Source organism: Leptodactylus fuscus, chromosome 1, assembly GCF_031893055.1.
Source record: "Leptodactylus fuscus isolate aLepFus1 chromosome 1, aLepFus1.hap2, whole genome shotgun sequence".
Classification (NCBI taxonomy): Eukaryota; Metazoa; Chordata; class Amphibia; order Anura; family Leptodactylidae; genus Leptodactylus; species Leptodactylus fuscus.
Genome location: NC_134265.1, coordinates 306511610 through 306527936, shown reverse-complemented (window position 1 = coordinate 306527936; position 16327 = coordinate 306511610). Strand labels below are relative to the sequence as shown.

The window sequence follows — 16327 nt, the reverse complement described above, 5'->3', positions numbered from 1 at the left end:
GTTACGCACTAGAGATGAGCGAACAGTGAAATATTCCAGATTCGATATTCGTTTCAAGTAGAGCCTCAATATTCGACTACTCGATCGAATATCGAATCCCATTATAGTCTATGGGAAAAAAATGATCGTTTCAGGGGAAACCACTATTCAACTAAAGGAGAGTCACCAAGTCCACAAATAGCAGGAGGAGAGTGTTTAGGACGAGCGCTGTACAGTTAAAGCACACGGACCCCATTATAGTCTATGAGGTCCGTGCGTTTTAACTGCACAGCGCTTGCAGTTGCGCTGATAAAAAGTCAGCTCCCTAGTAACCACAAGCTGTCAGCTCTCCCGACTAGCAAAGACGAGCCTGGCTCTAGCAAATCAACGCAGGCTCGTCCTTGCGAGTCGGAAGAGCTGACAGCTTGCTGCTATGAGGGAGCTGACTTTTTTGTCATAGGAATGCATTGACCAGCGTTGATTGGCCAGTGTACAGCATTCGGCCAATCAACACTGGTTCTGCCGGAGGCTCGTCAATGAGGGGGCGGAGTCTAAGATCGGACGACAATGGAGACTGCTGTGGTCCGATCTTAGACTCCGCCTCCTCACAGACGAGCCTCCGGCAGAACCAGTGTTGATTGGCTGAATGCTGTACACTGGCCAATCAACGCCGGTCAATGCATTCCTATGAGAAAAAATAAGCTCCCTCATAACAGCAAGCTGCCAGCTCTCTCGACTAGTAGGGACAAGCCTGCTGCAGAACCAGCGTTGATTTGCCAAATGCTTTATAGCATTCGGCCAATCAACGCTGGTTCTGTATCGAATATTTACTGCAACTAGCTAGTAATATTCGATCGAACACCTACACGATTGAATACTACTCGCACATCTCTATTACACACACATCAGTCTCACTATCCAGGCTATGCAGTCTGCTTTTTGCCCAGCATGTGCAGTGTTGGTGCACTCTTGGCTTATATTTCTAATATGTGTTGGTGCTTATGTTATAGACATTTTTTAGATTCCTTCTGTGATGGGATGAGTACTACTATGAAAACACATTTTTGTCTGGTGCAGGCCTCCCAATAGGAATAACTACAGAAATTGACTTATTATGAAAATATTTCTTTCTGCCATATGTCATGCAATACATTACTGCCTAAGGGCTTATCTATTCATCGTCCTTCATACTCGTGATCAGCAGGAGTCTTAAAGGCCAGACCTAAACCCAAACATATTATGGCATAGCCTAGCAATGTAATACATAACAAAGACATCCACTTTTACTGCTTTTAACATTACTGTGGTTATTGTAACCATCAAATCAGATTGGTTGTTATATATACTGTATGTGTATAAAATGATATAATCACGTATCCATAGTATATAAGATCTTAATAAAAATCATTCTTCCTACCCTTTTGGTCTTTATTTTGCATATAAAATCTGCATATGTACTAGAAGCTGAAATAAGTGGTCTTAGGTTATATTTTTCATCTTCCGCAGTGTCTGCATCTGGCACATGTGAGAAGTTGGAGAAGGAGAAGAATGACTTGCTCGTTGCTTATGAAGGCATTCTGCAGAAGGTGAAGGATGAACACTTCGCGGAGTTGAATGACCTAGAGGAGAAGCTCAAGCAATTCTATACTGGCGAATGTGAGAAACTTCAGACAATCTTCATTGAGGAAGCTGAGAAATACAAGTTTGAACTTCAGGAAAAGGTAAATGTTGTGTACAATACAGAGTATTACATCATACCTGTCAATAGCTTGTCTATAGCTCGTTAATATTGACATTGAGGTATTCCCCTTAGTCACTAAGTAATAATGTCTTATTTGTTTCAGTGGTTTCATTGGTGGCCAAATAGTAAATGGTAATCTAGCAGTAGACCTCAGAGCAGGAACTACCATGATGTTGGACCATCAGGACTTTATCTTCTTCCTGTCCTCTGTACAGAAGTGGGAAAGTTAACAAATCCAAAGTTTTAGTCCACCTGACATTGCTCGTTTCTAACCAAATGTTCATTGGTAAATCATATAGGGACCTTTGTACCTTTTGAAAAAAACAAAAAAAAAAACAACAAAACATTTTAATAGACCATCCAGTTCTCTTTGAGGAAGCCACCCCTCTAGCAGACCATTTGTAATGGGGTTTTGCATGACTTGTTTGTAGACTTTTCCTTAAGGTAGGTCATCAATTGAAAAGTGGGAGTCCAAAGCTGCAGGCTATAGCCGGCCCCCATAGCACAGATAACTTACCGGGGAAAATTGGAGAGAGTGGCAAATAAACCCTGGAAAACCAACCTAGTGCAGATTTGCATGGTCCACCCCAAGAGGATTCAATGCATACTTGAGCAGTAAACAAAGCTATAGAAAAAATACTCTTGTTTTAAACCATGGATGTGGAGTATACCCAATAAATAACTCTGGTTTCTGTCACTATTTTGGGGAAATAGGACCACTGATAATAGGGCAGGAAATATCTGCAACAGCATCCTTTACTTATCCCATGTGCCGGTTTCCTAGTTCCCTGGTAGATCCCATATCTTGGACACAACAAAAATTAGATCCTGTGCTGAAAAAGTTTGGCTTGAATCGCATGTTTTATCGTCTAGCAGTTTTGCAGTCTCTGCAGCGCTCTTCCTGTTTTCTCTAACTTGAAGTAATGACGTCATTGAAATGGCCTAAATCTTAAGGGAAGTCGACACAAGTGTGTGAACTGGAAATGGTACTTTGTGCTTAAGATAAACTTTTATCAGGTCTGTGTCAGAGGTCATGTATTTTATTAGATTATAATAATCTGTAACAACGCCCTAGTATGCCATGCAGGAATTGGAGTATGTTATTTGTCAACCCTGTATCTGTCTATAAATCGTAATATTACTTGTTATAGCAACTAAAACAGTGCCTTTTTCTTTTTTTATAAGGTTGATGACCTCAACAGCACTCATGAAGCCTACCGGCTGGCAGCGGAGACTAGTCATGCTGAGGAATTAAAGACCATAAAGGAAGAATATGAAAAATCATTGACTGGTAAATTTGTTTTCCAACCCCAAGAAATATTGTCCGACCTGAAAATAAATTAGACTAGAAAAGACACTTCAATTATATTGTAACTATTAATACATTATTATATACATAATCGCTTACCTATATTATTGAATCCCCCATGTACAATGGACTATGGCATTAGAAACCCCTACTCCACACACCGATGAACTCATGATCTCAAGACTATTGTGTCTGAGCCAAGTGGCTGCCGTAAAGCATATCTCAAACTGCTGTAGTCAACAGCTTAGGCAAGATGGCTGCATACTGAAAATAGAATTTTAAAAAAATCTGAAATTTGAAACAGATTCCAAAAAGTATTGTCTTTTCTATCTACTTTTAATCAGTAAAAATATAGAAGGACGTGATACCATTTCACTATAGTTTAGTGGCCAAAACAGTATAGGAGTTGGCCACCTTCAGACCAATATTGATAGGACAATGTTATTGTTTGCACAACAAAAAGTTGTACAATTTTGAAATATACTTTCTGTATCAATTCCTCACGGTTTTCTAGATCTCTGCTTGCTGTTATGCATTGTGTTACTTCTAGGGGATAAAGCTCTGACCATGGTCATGTGATATACGGTCCATGGTCATGTGATGGACACACGTGCACAGCTCATTAGCAGGCAGACATGTGATTTGTGTTGTGACTATAACGAGCAGCACCTGTGTACTCATCACATGACCATGGACCGTAAATCACATGACCCATGGTCCACTACACATAAGCAGAATGAATGACTGCAAGCAGAGATCTAGAAAACTATGCAGAATTGATACAGAAAGTATATTGTAAAATTGTATAACATTTTACTATACAAACAATAACATTTGTCTCAATATTGATCTGAAAGCGGCCAACCCCTTTAATTTATCTGACAGTACAAGGCTTAATGGAATTTTACAGCCAGCATTATACAACCCCAATAAACTGGGTGTGAGCAGCTTAAAGTCAATAGATCCCTTATGTTATGCCCCTTGTGTATAGGACTTTATACTCCGTGTTTGGCAGCTGCAGCCTTGTTATTTACCTAGTATATGGAGCATAATAGGGCTCGACTAAGTAAATGGTCCAGAGTTGGCGAGTCCTATTCTCAAGCGCCTGTTACACTTACAGAGTAAAGTTTTATGTGGAAACCACAATCGTGTTTTGGTGAACTTATATTTGGCTTAGTAAAGGTTTTAATGATTTTCCCATCTACATTCAACTATCCGTGTAAAACTCCATTTTTATACTTTGGCACATGCCTGACTATATTATAGATTCTTTATTAAACTGATTTTATGTCCTTCATCTTTGTCCCCAGAACTGAAGGACAGTCAAGAGCGAGAAAATAAGGCACTGGAAGAGTCCTTCAAAGAGAAGCAGGCAGAGCTAGAGGTTGTTTTTTTTTTTTTTTTTTTTTTTTTTTTTTATATACATCGATTTTTAGCTTTTCCTTTTTGACGTATTACTTATTTAGTTTTTTGTTTTCTTTCCAACCTAAAGAAAAAAATCGAAGAGCTAAGACAAGAGAATGAATCTCTGAAGGAGAAGCTGAAAACCGAGGAAGAACAAAGAAAATTATCCAAAGAGAAAACCGCACAGGTCTGCATTGTCAGTAGTGAGACAGTAGTCACCCCATAGTCCCCTGTGTAAAACATTGCGCATTTCTACTGTTGTCCTTTTGTGTTCATTCTGATTTGTTTTTTTAATGCTGTATGATGAACATTGTGGGTCATATTTTACAAATTTTTTTTGGTGCAAAGAAAAAACCCTTTATGGCATTGTCACTTTTCACTTGCACAGATGTTCTTTGGGCTCATACTCCCCATACCTAAGTCTTGAGTGATACTCCTTGGCCTAGGATATAAATGTAAAAGACCCTTCTCCCATATACTGTGCTCTTCATAGATTCCACAGTTCAGATTCTCCTCATTTTAATGACTATAACATATGAGACCTTGGCAATATCTTGTTTTCTTAAACTGCACCTATCTTGTGTGTTATGGCTCCCTGTAGTATCCTTCAAGTAGATTTACTGCGGGATTGATTTAAATGGAGCCTGAGCAGCCTGCCGTGGTGCAGATTCTGGAAGCTTTGTTGTAATAATCTTTTATATGTTGCGTCTGTATGAGATCATGTCTTTGCAGAGCTTCAATGGCTGCAGCAAGGCACTTAGAAGATGAATGTCTGCTGCATTAGGAATAGTGTTTTTAATATACATTCTGGGCCAGAATACAGCCACATTTAAAAGCCATAGATCCTGAATTATATAAATCGGCAGAAGACATATTATAGCAGGGGTGTCAAACTCATTTTCACCAAGGGCCATAATAGCATTAGGTTTGCCTTTAAGGGCTATTTGTAAGATTGCATAAAATGCATAATCTATAAATCCAGACTGCTGCAATGTATTGGCAGGACAATATAGTTACAGATGTCTTGAAGGAGGCTTTGGCGCTAGGCTCTTTGCACTATGATGGTGTATCTCTGAACTGCATAAAAAACTGAGGCAAAGGGTGTATTTGGCTAGAGTTATACAAGATGTATCATGCACCAAATGGAAACGTTGCAGCTGGCTATCTATGGTGTATGTACCTTTCTAGATTGCTGAAAAAGTAGCTTCACTTGTTCCACCATAGTTGTAATGGTGCGCCACATATTTTGCTTTGGGGCCCAGGAACTCCAAGCTATGCTCTTATTGTCACTGTGAGTTGCTGAACAGAGTAGTGTAGAAGTGCATGTCAGATGTCAGAATCCAAGATGGCACCCACTCCCTGTGCTGGCGCCACTTCCCCTGCCAAGCATTAGCTATGTCCTCCAGGGAAAGTGGGTGACAGTTCTTCTGCACCTGGACATTGTGATCCACCAAAAAATGACATGGAGGGCTAGATTTGGCCCACTGGCCTTGAATTTGACACCTGTGCATTATAGTAATATGTAACCCTTTGATTCTTTGCAGAAGAACCCTCAGGTCATGTATCTGGAGCAGGAGTTGGAGAGCCTAAAAGCAGTATTAGAGATTAAGAATGAAAAATTACATCAGCAAGACAAAAAACTGATGCAGATCGAGAAGCTGGTAGGTACTTCATGTGGTTCCTATAGGAGAGACGGATGATAAAATTAATATCTAAAAAGTAGTAATACTTCTTCAGGGCCTTCTGGCATAATGCACCCTCCAAGGTATTGTATAAGTGACTAGCATCAGGTAAGGAGCACTTGTACATACATAGAGAATAGCTGACCAGCAGAGTACTTGTTGACAATAGGCAAGTTTTGGCCACATCCAGATCCTTCTCCAGGGACTCCTGTTAGTAGGAGTTGTCAACAATTAGAAAAATTAATTCAGTCTGCTTGATAATTTTGTTTCTTGGGAATATGAGCTGCTCTTAGGAAAATCTAGCAATGGCTTACTCCCCGGTATATTGGCTCATCATTAGAGAGCTGTTGAATGAATGACCATTGGGCGGGCAAGTCTTTTATGTGTGGTCCCAACTAACATACACTCACCGGCCACTTTATTAGGTATACCTGTCCAACTGCTCGTTAACACTTAATTTCTAATCAGCCAATCACATGGCAGCAACTCAGTGCATATAGGCATGTAGACATGGTCAAGACAATCTCCTGCAGTTCAAACCGAGCATCAGTATGGGGAAGAAAGGTGATTTGAGTGCCTTTGAACGTGGCATGGTTGTTGGTGCCAGAAGGGCTGGTCTGAGTATTCCAGAAACTGCTGATCTACTGGGATTTTCACGCACAACCATCTCTAGGGTTTACAGAGAATGGTCCGAAAAAGAAAAAACATCCAGTGAGCGGCAGTTCTGTGGGCGGAAATGCGTTGTTGATGCCAGAGGTCAGAGGAGAATGGCCAGACTGGTTCGAGCTGATAGAAAGGCAACAGTGACTCAAATAGCCACCCGTTACAACCAAGGTAGCCAGAAGAGCATCTCTGAACGCACAGTACGTCGAACTTTGAGGCAGATGGGCTACAGCAGCAGAAGACCACACCGGGTGCCACTCCTTTCAGCTAAGAACAGGAAACTGAGGCTACAATTTGCACAAGCTCATCGAAATTGGACAATTGAAGATTGGAAAAACGTTGCCTGGTCTGATGAGTCTCGATTTCTGCTGCGACATTCGGATGGTAGGGTCAGAATTTGGCGTCAACAACATGAAAGCATGGATCCATCCTGCCTTGTATCAACGGTTCAGGCTGGTGGTGGTGGTGTCATGGTGTGGGGAATATTTTCTTGGCACTCTTTGGGCCCCTTGGTACCAATTGAGCATCGTTGCAACGCCAAAGCCTACCTGAGTATTGTTGCTGACCATGTCCATCCCTTTATGACCACAATGTCCCCAACATCTGATGGCTACTTTCAGCAGGATAATGCGCCATGTCATAAATCTGGAATCATCTCAGACTGGTTTCTTGAACATGACAATGAGTTCACTGTACTCCAATGGCCTCCACAGTCACCAGATCTCAATCCAATAGAGCATCTTTGGGATGTGGTGGAACGGGAGATTCGCATCATGGATGTGCAGCCGACAAATCTGCGGCAACTGTGTGATGCCATCATGTCAATATGGACCAAAATCTCTGAGGAATGCTTCCAGCACCTTGTTGAATCTATGCCACGAAGAATTGAGGCAGTTCTGAAGGCAAAAGGGGGTCCAACCCGTTACTAGCATGGTGTACCTAATAAAGTGGCTGGTGAGTGTATGTAGGTATAATACATCAAGGTAGACCGTATATACAATTAGTATTTACTCATAGATATATAATGTTTGTAACTGAGTTCATGAAATGTTTCCAGATATAGATCCAGTGGGGCAGATTTATTAGGAGGGGCGTCTCCAATTTGCACAAGGCTTGTCTGGAATAATTGAAAGACTCCAGCCTCTTAATAAATGAGGCACACACCCATGTGTCAGAATGGAAGTCTTGACCGTTCTGGAGCTGGTGTAGTATTCCTGTATACGCTAGCAGGAGTTATAATGAATGTCCCCAGCCCACCCTGCTTGTCCCACATTCACAGAAAATGTTGGACAAGACAAAACAGAGAATATGGCCCATCTTTGGCACAGAAAAGGACCTTGTACCAAAGATGCTGCATATGATCACCCATCTACAACTGAAAACTGGTGTAGATTTGTTAAATTCTCCCCACTGTATATGTAAGATATTGGCAGTAGAAGAATTGTGGGGCTGTGGAGTCAGATTCCTCTTTTGTAGGTCAAGTGAATACCCATTTTGTTGGAAAAGCCAAATGGGTCATAAATGTGTATAGGTGTCATGTAGTGTATGGTCTTCAGTGCACAGTGTGATATTATCCCTTATTCCTGTTAGTTACATATGGCTCTTTCTTTTTTTTCCATGTAGGAAATCTTTCTTTTAAGAACATTTAAAAGGCAAGCAAAATATCTCTAAAAAAATGTGAAAAATCTGACTTTAAAAAAGTCTTTTACCTATAGCAGGGCAGCTTCTTTTTTTTTTTTTGCAAGCGCTATAGGGAATGTAAGCTGCGCCGTTATTGGTTGCAGTTTCGTCAATCTGCCCCAGGTTTCTGTGAAGCTAAAGATGCCCTATTCGGTAATACAGATATGCCGGAGCTCCCCCAAGATTACACGCACTTATTCTATGGCTGAGCTAGGACATTTATTAGTTTATTCTTTCGTTATTCCCTTTTCTTTTCCGCACACAGTTCTGGAATCTCTGCAAATATAGATCTATAAATGAATATTGATCTTGTGTAATGAGATGTTCAGAAGAGCCAATCCCAGATCTTCATTGTTCGCTCTTTATAAAGAGAAAACACCAGGTCTAATGCTGACGTGTTAGATGGTTGTCGGCTGAACGCTTATTTGGCAGGCAGCTATCTTGCCTGACTTCCCTACACACAGTGTGTATGTGTACTGAACCTGGAGAGAACAAAGATTTGTAGGGTAGACAGGACCCCATACTCTTTTCACCTTTGAGTCGTTCCCTTTTCCCATCCATTGGTTGAGCTTCATGAACTTTCTTGGACTGTGCTATCTTTGGAACATTAGATGGTTGACCAAACTTGTCGAAATGGCTGGGTTTGGCCAATGCATATCTAATGTGTATTTCCATCCAAATACATTAGTCTTCACAAGTATGGTCATAAGTTTTTGTTTTGTTCAAGGTTGAGACCAACACAATCCTGGTGGAAAAACTGAACAAATGCCAGCAAGAAAATGAAGACCTCAAAGCTCGTATGGCAAATCACATAGCCCTCTCTAGGTAAGTTTGAGGACGTTTTTCTTACAGCGATAAGTTGCTTCCTTCAATACATTTCATTTAAGCAAAATATACCAAGATAATAGACTGAGGCTGTTTTTGGCAGCTTTGTCACCCTCCGATTTTTCTCTCAAACTTTATGGTCTCTTGATGTGTAGGGCACAAATATTTCCTCTGGTTAAAGCGGGTGTGATCAGGGCATTACGAAGATCTTTGGTGGATGGAATATTGACTTTATTTATTTATTTATTTTGTGCAAAATGTTTAAATATCTTTTACTGATTTTTAGTTCATGAAAATTTAGGCAGCACATGACAAGCTTGTTTATAGTCTTTCTGCACCTTTAAGGCCCCACGTAGCGTCCCACAGCAAAAAAGCGCTGTGGGAAAAACTGCGTTGGTTTGCAGACTTTCTGCTTCAATTATACCTATTGGGAAACTGCGACATTTGTGACCTTAAACAGATTTTTCTCAAACTTATATAGTTACAGGTGATGGTGTCTGATGAGGGTGCAGTGCTTAGCTAGACCTCTGACAGTCCATAGAAGTAAATGGACCTGTAGCATTTTTGCTCAGTCACCACTTCTTTCTATCAAGGGTGGGACAGGACCCCATTTTCATGATTGTTAGGGGTTCTAGTGATAGGACCAACACCAATTAGACACTTATTGGGATAGGTGATAAGTGTAATTTTCTAAATTTGCCATAATGTTTCACATTACATACTCTTTAACCACTTCCGGACCGCCCATAGACTATATACATCCGGATAGTGGTTGCCTAGTTCTGACAGGACGTACCGGTACGTCCAGTCAGAACACAGCAGCTGCACAAGATCGTGTAGCTGCTTTCACTAGGAGCCGGCTGTAACTTCAGCCAGAGCTCCCACAGAGATGGCAGGGAAGATTTATTACCTCCCCTGCCTTCTCAATGAGCGCTGTATACACGGCTATGGACGCAGCCATAATTCAGCTGCCCTCTGACCCGGCGGTCATGTGATCTGCCGGGCTCAGTGTCTTACAAGAGCTGCTGGGTCCTACAGGACCCAGATCAGCTCAGTAAGCTGTGTATACAGTGTGCAGGAGGCTGGATTTCTCCTGAAACTGGGGTTAAATGTACCAGTCCCAGTTATAGGAGAAATGAGCCTCCCTAACAAAGAAAAAAGTGATCAGATGTGCCCAAAGGTCTCTTATCACCTTATGGGGACACCATCTGAAAAAAAAAAATAAAAAATAAAAATATAATAGAAAAGTTAAAAAAAAAAAAAAAAAAAAAGTAAATAAAATAATTAATAATACGCTAATAAAACGCCGTTATTAAAGGTTATAGCCCCACTCCCGACGACACCATACAAAATAAAAAATTACCGTAATGGAGAGGAAAAACTATATTATAAAGTTTTTCAGTGACACTTTGTGTTATTAAATAAAAAAATAATAATAAATTGAAAACCAGACACGATTTCCCTCCTATTTTGTTTATATTTTCCTGGATATAAAAAAAAATTAAAACACATTTGAAAATAAAAACAACATAAAAATAAAGCCCTATGTGTCCCCCAAAAAAGACGCAAAAACTAGTTGACTGAGACATACGAGAAAAATGTTACAGACCTCAAAACCGTACATACAAAATAAACCTAAAATGTGTCTGGTCCTGGGCCACAAATTGGCCCGGTACTGAAGTGGTTAAGAAATCTTTGAAGTGGAGGAGTATGGAGACCATTTACAAAAAAATTAATATTTGATATGCCATATTTTTTGCTATTGCAGGCAGCTGTCCACAGAGCAAGAAGTTCTTCAGAGGTCTCTGGAGAAAGAATCCAAAGCGAACAAACGCCTGTCAATGGAGAATGAAGAACTTCTCTGGAAGTTACACAATGGTGACCTTTGTAGTCCCAAAAAGCTGTCGCCATCTTCCCCTGGTATTCCCTTCCATCCGCGGAACTCTGGAACATTTTCAAGTCCAACGGTATCGCCCAGATGACACCACTTTATCATTAAAGATAAGAACTTCTCAGACATTTCAGGACATTGTGGTGAGATTGCTTTGGACAGATACAATGGAAACTAAGGCTATATTAGCTACCTAACCATTACAAGATGACTGGAATTTGGGATTTGGGTTAATGGTTCTGTAACCCACTGGAATTAGAAGGAGCAACTGGATAATGGTGTTCCTTCCGCTAAAGAGAGGACTTTATGGTAAATATATATATATATGGACGTGTTGCACAAAAGCACTTACCTAGCAAGATGAAAGTATTCTTGCATTTTGCCTTTTTTCACCTACAGTAAGTACATAGGGAAAAAAGCTCAGGGCCTGTAGATAAATCACAAACTTTTTAAAGTTTCTTTATTCACCTGTTAATTGTATTTCCCATTGGATAGGGTGCTTGTGAAGTGAATGAGACGGATGTTACACACATGGCATGTCTGCCTCTTGCTGCCTTTGTTATACTTTGTTGCTTATATGTTTCTTTATTGCCCCATCTCTTGCTCTGTTATCTGTACAGGAAGCTTCTAAAAAAAACATTTACTGTTTCAAGGAAATCTTGAGCACTCTGCACAACGCGTACCTGCCTTTTAGCGCATCAGAACACCATCCATTCATTATCGAGGTTCTATGGTTTTGTTCTTGTGACTGTCTCAATCCCTCAAATGTAGACTTACTGACTTTTATATGCCTTTGTAAAATAAAATGCGTCTGCTGCTTCTCATCTGTAAGTACAGTGGTTATCCATCTCCTACATAGTTACGTGTACTTTTTGGGACTATGCAAAAGGCACCACATTGGTGTTATACCATTGACCTGCATTAAGATACTTATTTGCAGCTACAACTCATTTTTAGTGCAAAAAAATAGTCTCCGAAAGCTAAAGAGAAGCGCGCCATGTCACACGAAACGGAATTGCCATCTGTCACTACATGCCTCATTATCAAGCAACTCGGAGGGAGGGGAAGAAGTTGGACACAGTTTTTGTACCTGCCTTGAGAAGTCTGCCAGAGAAGACAGCCGAACACCCGGAACTGTTGACTTTTTTTTTTTTTTTCTTTTTTAATTTTTCTTCACAGTTTACAACCTGTTTGAGTTGATATGAGCTTCTTTTGAGCATTTCCAAAAAAAAAGACAGAGTTTTATAATATAACAACCTAAAATTAATGTTTTTTGTTATGTATTTGTAGCTCCGTTTTTATTCATGCAATTCTTCAGTCTGTTGCCACTTGGTTTTCCTTGGTAAGATAGTTCAGGCCAACATGTATTGGTTTGTACCCCTGAGTAGTCTTGCTACAGTTTTAATTTTGAACACCAATATGTCAGATTTGGGCACGGAAAAGGAAATGTTTTTTGTGTATTTTGATTTTTTTTTTCCAGCTTTTTTTGGGTCATATTTCATCTGTATCATGCAATTGTGTGTAGCTTCTAGCATACCTGGATGTAAAAAGAAATAATAAAGCTGTAGTTGCTTGGTTTGTAATGATGGAAATATATTCTGATGTTTAAGAGAATAAATTTATTGGTGCAATAATTTACTTCATATTGCCCGGTCTGTTTTGTTTTTTTTGTTCTGTTTTTTTTTTGGGGGGGGGGTTTGTTTTTGTTTTTTTTTTTGCTTTTTTGGGATTTTTTTTTTGCTTCACTTTATTATGGTGCTGTACTCATATACGTTGATTTAGGGGTTTTTTGGAGAAATATGTAGCAAGGTATTGTGGGTCATTGCTTAGTATTGTAATATATAATCAGATCTTATGCACTCACATATAATATTACATTATGAGGGACGTTGCTGTGTAAAATGATACCACATAACAAATTACATACCGTATATTGATTATTGGTAAAAGTAATACCACCGCTCCAAATGAGAGGCTTAGAAATGTAAATTGATACAGGATTACAGGAATGAACTCATCTTTTAAGATCTTGTTGTAAAGGTTAAAATGGAAGTGTAAATCTACATATTAATATATATCTTCCAGGGAATACATTTATGCTGGGAAAATAAGCTTTCTAGAATTGTAAGATTTTGGGGGGGGGGGTTTGGTTTTTTTTTGAACTGTTGATCTCAATGCCATTTAACACTTTACAGGCTGAATTAGATCGCTGACTGCAAACCAGAAATTCTTATCCAACACCGTTGCCTGACCTCTAAAATGAATACACACACGCCACAATCTTGTGTAAAGCTTTGTTGGAAGAGTGAAGGCTGTTGGGGTCCATTCACATGGAGAAAAATGGTGAGGAATTTGGTGTGGAATTTCAGTGCTGAATTTCCTGCAGAAAAAGGAACCCATTGAAGTCAATGGGAGGCTTTTTTTTTTTTTTCCCCAGTGCTGAAATTCCACACCAAATTCCTCACCATTTTCTCCATGTGAATGCACCCTTGCACTGAAAGATTCACAAGCCCATGTTAACCACTTTGGAATGGGGTGAACAGCAAGCTCATATTTGATCAGGTGCCCATATATACTGTACTTTTGGCCATATAGACATCATCTAGGGGAATCAAAGCACTTTGAAAATATTGGATATCTGCGCTCTCTGGGATGTATTCCAAATGCTGCCCTAGGCCATTCTAATTTCCAGTATCAAGTTTTTATCCATCACAACAGGATAGGGGTTTCAGTGTATAAAAGCCCTTCATCAGACCTCACTGACACAACATACCCTTACAAGGGAATACAGTTATACACAATCTTACAGATCACATGGGTTCAAGTTAATTTGACAAATAAATTAGATAATTAAAATTACATATCCATTTTATTTATACAACTAAAAGTGATACCTAAATTTGTATTAGATTAAATACATTTATACCTTGCTTCATGTGGATTTAATGAAAGTATATTTCCATTTATATTTTCCATCTATACAAGTTGCTGGCAGACCAGATAGTTATGTTTCTAATGAAGCTGGATGTTGTGATCTGGTCTAGTAGCAGCAGGCAAGTGCTTGAGTTAAGATGTAGAAATAATTATCCATCTGATATGAAAATATTACATATTTATACTACTGTAGTCAATGCCTTCATATACCGTATTTTTTGGACTATAAGACGCACCTAGGTTTTAGAGGAAGAAAATAGGGAAAAAAAATTTTGAAGCAAAAACTGGTAAAATATTTAATATATGGGAGTTGTAGTTTTGCAACAGCTGCAAGGCCACATTGACAGGTGACCCTGCAGCTGTACGGGGATGCATAGAGTGTTTTTTTTTTGCGGGTCCAGAAGTACTTTTTAGTTATACCATTTTGGGGAATATCTATTGCTTAGATCACCTTTTATTGAAAAAAAAAACCCGGTGGTTTATGATATATGATTTTCTACTTTTATATATATATTCTAGGGAGAGGAGGTGATTTAGAACTTTTATTTCATATTTTTATTATATATTTTTAAAGCTTTTTTATTTTTTTATTTTTTACTATTTTGTTCCCCCCCCCCCGGGGCTTGAACCTGCGGTCACTTGATCGCAAGTCCCATAGACGGCAATACAACTGTATTGCCGTCTATGGGACATTCTATCTATTAGTATTACGGCTGGTCATAGAGACCAGCCGCAATACTAATACAGCAGTGACAGGCCGGGGAGCCTCATTAGGCTCCCGGCTGTCACCCGAACAGGTCGGCTCCTGCGATATCGCCGCGCAGGAGCCGGCCTGCATCTTTACAGGTACGGGGCCGGTGGGGACCGGCCCCGGGGGAGAAGGGGCCGCTGATACTGACCCGGCATCCGCTGTACTAGAGAGGCGGATGCCGGGGAGGGATAGACGCCGGGGCCTGAGACATCGCTGCCCTGCTCTGCATGAAGCCAGCGGCGGGGGGACGGAGGAGCGGAATAGCATCGCCCCTGCTGCTGGCTTCATGCAGGGCAGGGCAGCGATGTCTCAGGCCCCGGCACCTGTAATGGCGTCTATCACTTGCCGGCTTCCGCCTCTCTATTACGGCGGGTGCCAGGCGCCACATTCGGCCTATAAGACGCACCCTTCTTTTCCCCCCAAATTTGGGGGGAAAAAAGTGCGTCTTATAGTCCGAAAAATACGGTATGTAATGTGGTGTGGACCATTAGCTTGGTATCCACCAGATCTATAGCAAATATGCTACATAAAGATGCAGGTTGGAGTCCTGGTTTCAAATCTGACCAAGGACAACACCTTCAAAGAGTTTGTATGTTCTCACCATGTTGGTGTGGGTTTCCGCCAAAAACTCCAAAGTCATACTAATTGGGAATCCAGATTTGTAACTTGCTGTGGACTATATTGGCATTATCAACTCCTTTTGGAAGGTAGCTCCCTATAGGTAAATGCAAAAAATCCATACAACTACCTACTCCATGGCTGCCCAAGATTGGATGTGTTTGGCCAGTTTAAGAGAGCCTTGAACTGGCGTAGACATAATCTATATATTACACCAGTTGCTGCCTATACCATTCCCACTTTTTTTTGGGAAAAGAGGCACTCAATCCACAAACTTGCAATTGGCTGCAAATTTTGTTTCAAACATTGGCAGCTGTTTTTATATTGTTGTTCCATACAAATGTTAATAAAATTCCATCATAATGTTGGAAAACGTTTTTCACCTAAAGAAAAAGCTGCGGAAAAGGCCATGGTGGGAACAGTTTTTTTTTTTTTTACCCACAGAGATTTTCAGAGTTCACAGATATAATTGACATGCTGCGACTTATAAAAACACGTTTTTGAAATTGAAGCATTTCTGCTGCATATTTTTTTTCTGCAATGTGTGGCTGGGATTATCCAGAATCATATCCACTTTGCAGGTACTGTAATACGCAGCATTTTGGGTTTTGTTTTTTTTTGCCACAGCGAAGACACAGATTATTCGCCACATGGGGACCCTGCCGCAGGCACAGTTTTCCTTTTGGGCTATACGTAAGACTTGGGAGGATTTGAGTTAGGGATGGTTATTTTTGCTTTTGGTAAGAGTTGTTGCCTCTGCATGTAATGGATCTCTAGTATTGCTTACATGACACAACACAGTACTGTCCCAGAAGAGGGGCAGCCGTATAGAGAAGCATCTAGTCCACTC

The 16327-nt window shown here is 40.2% G+C and overlaps 1 protein-coding gene across 5 annotated transcripts in view; it reads left to right on the top strand.

Annotated features, from left to right (window-relative positions):
• Window positions 1–12812, top strand: part of MTUS1 (microtubule associated scaffold protein 1) — a 156493-nt gene extending 143681 nt beyond the window's left edge. For 4 of the 5 annotated variants that reach the window (XM_075258774.1, XM_075258773.1, XM_075258772.1 and 1 more), the window contains 7 exons: window positions 1486–1700; window positions 2906–3011; window positions 4340–4413; window positions 4522–4620; window positions 5978–6094; window positions 9186–9283; window positions 11052–12812. In XM_075258774.1, coding sequence (XP_075114875.1) covers window positions 1486–1700; window positions 2906–3011; window positions 4340–4413; window positions 4522–4620; window positions 5978–6094; window positions 9186–9283; window positions 11052–11265 — 923 coding nt within the window. In that variant the 3' untranslated portion in view covers window positions 11266–12812. The remainder of the gene's footprint in view (window positions 1–1485; window positions 1701–2905; window positions 3012–4339; window positions 4414–4521; window positions 4621–5977; window positions 6095–9185; window positions 9284–11051) is intronic. The other variant, XM_075258775.1, reaches the window with a different exon arrangement.
• Window positions 12813–16327: the final 3515 nt, after the last annotated feature.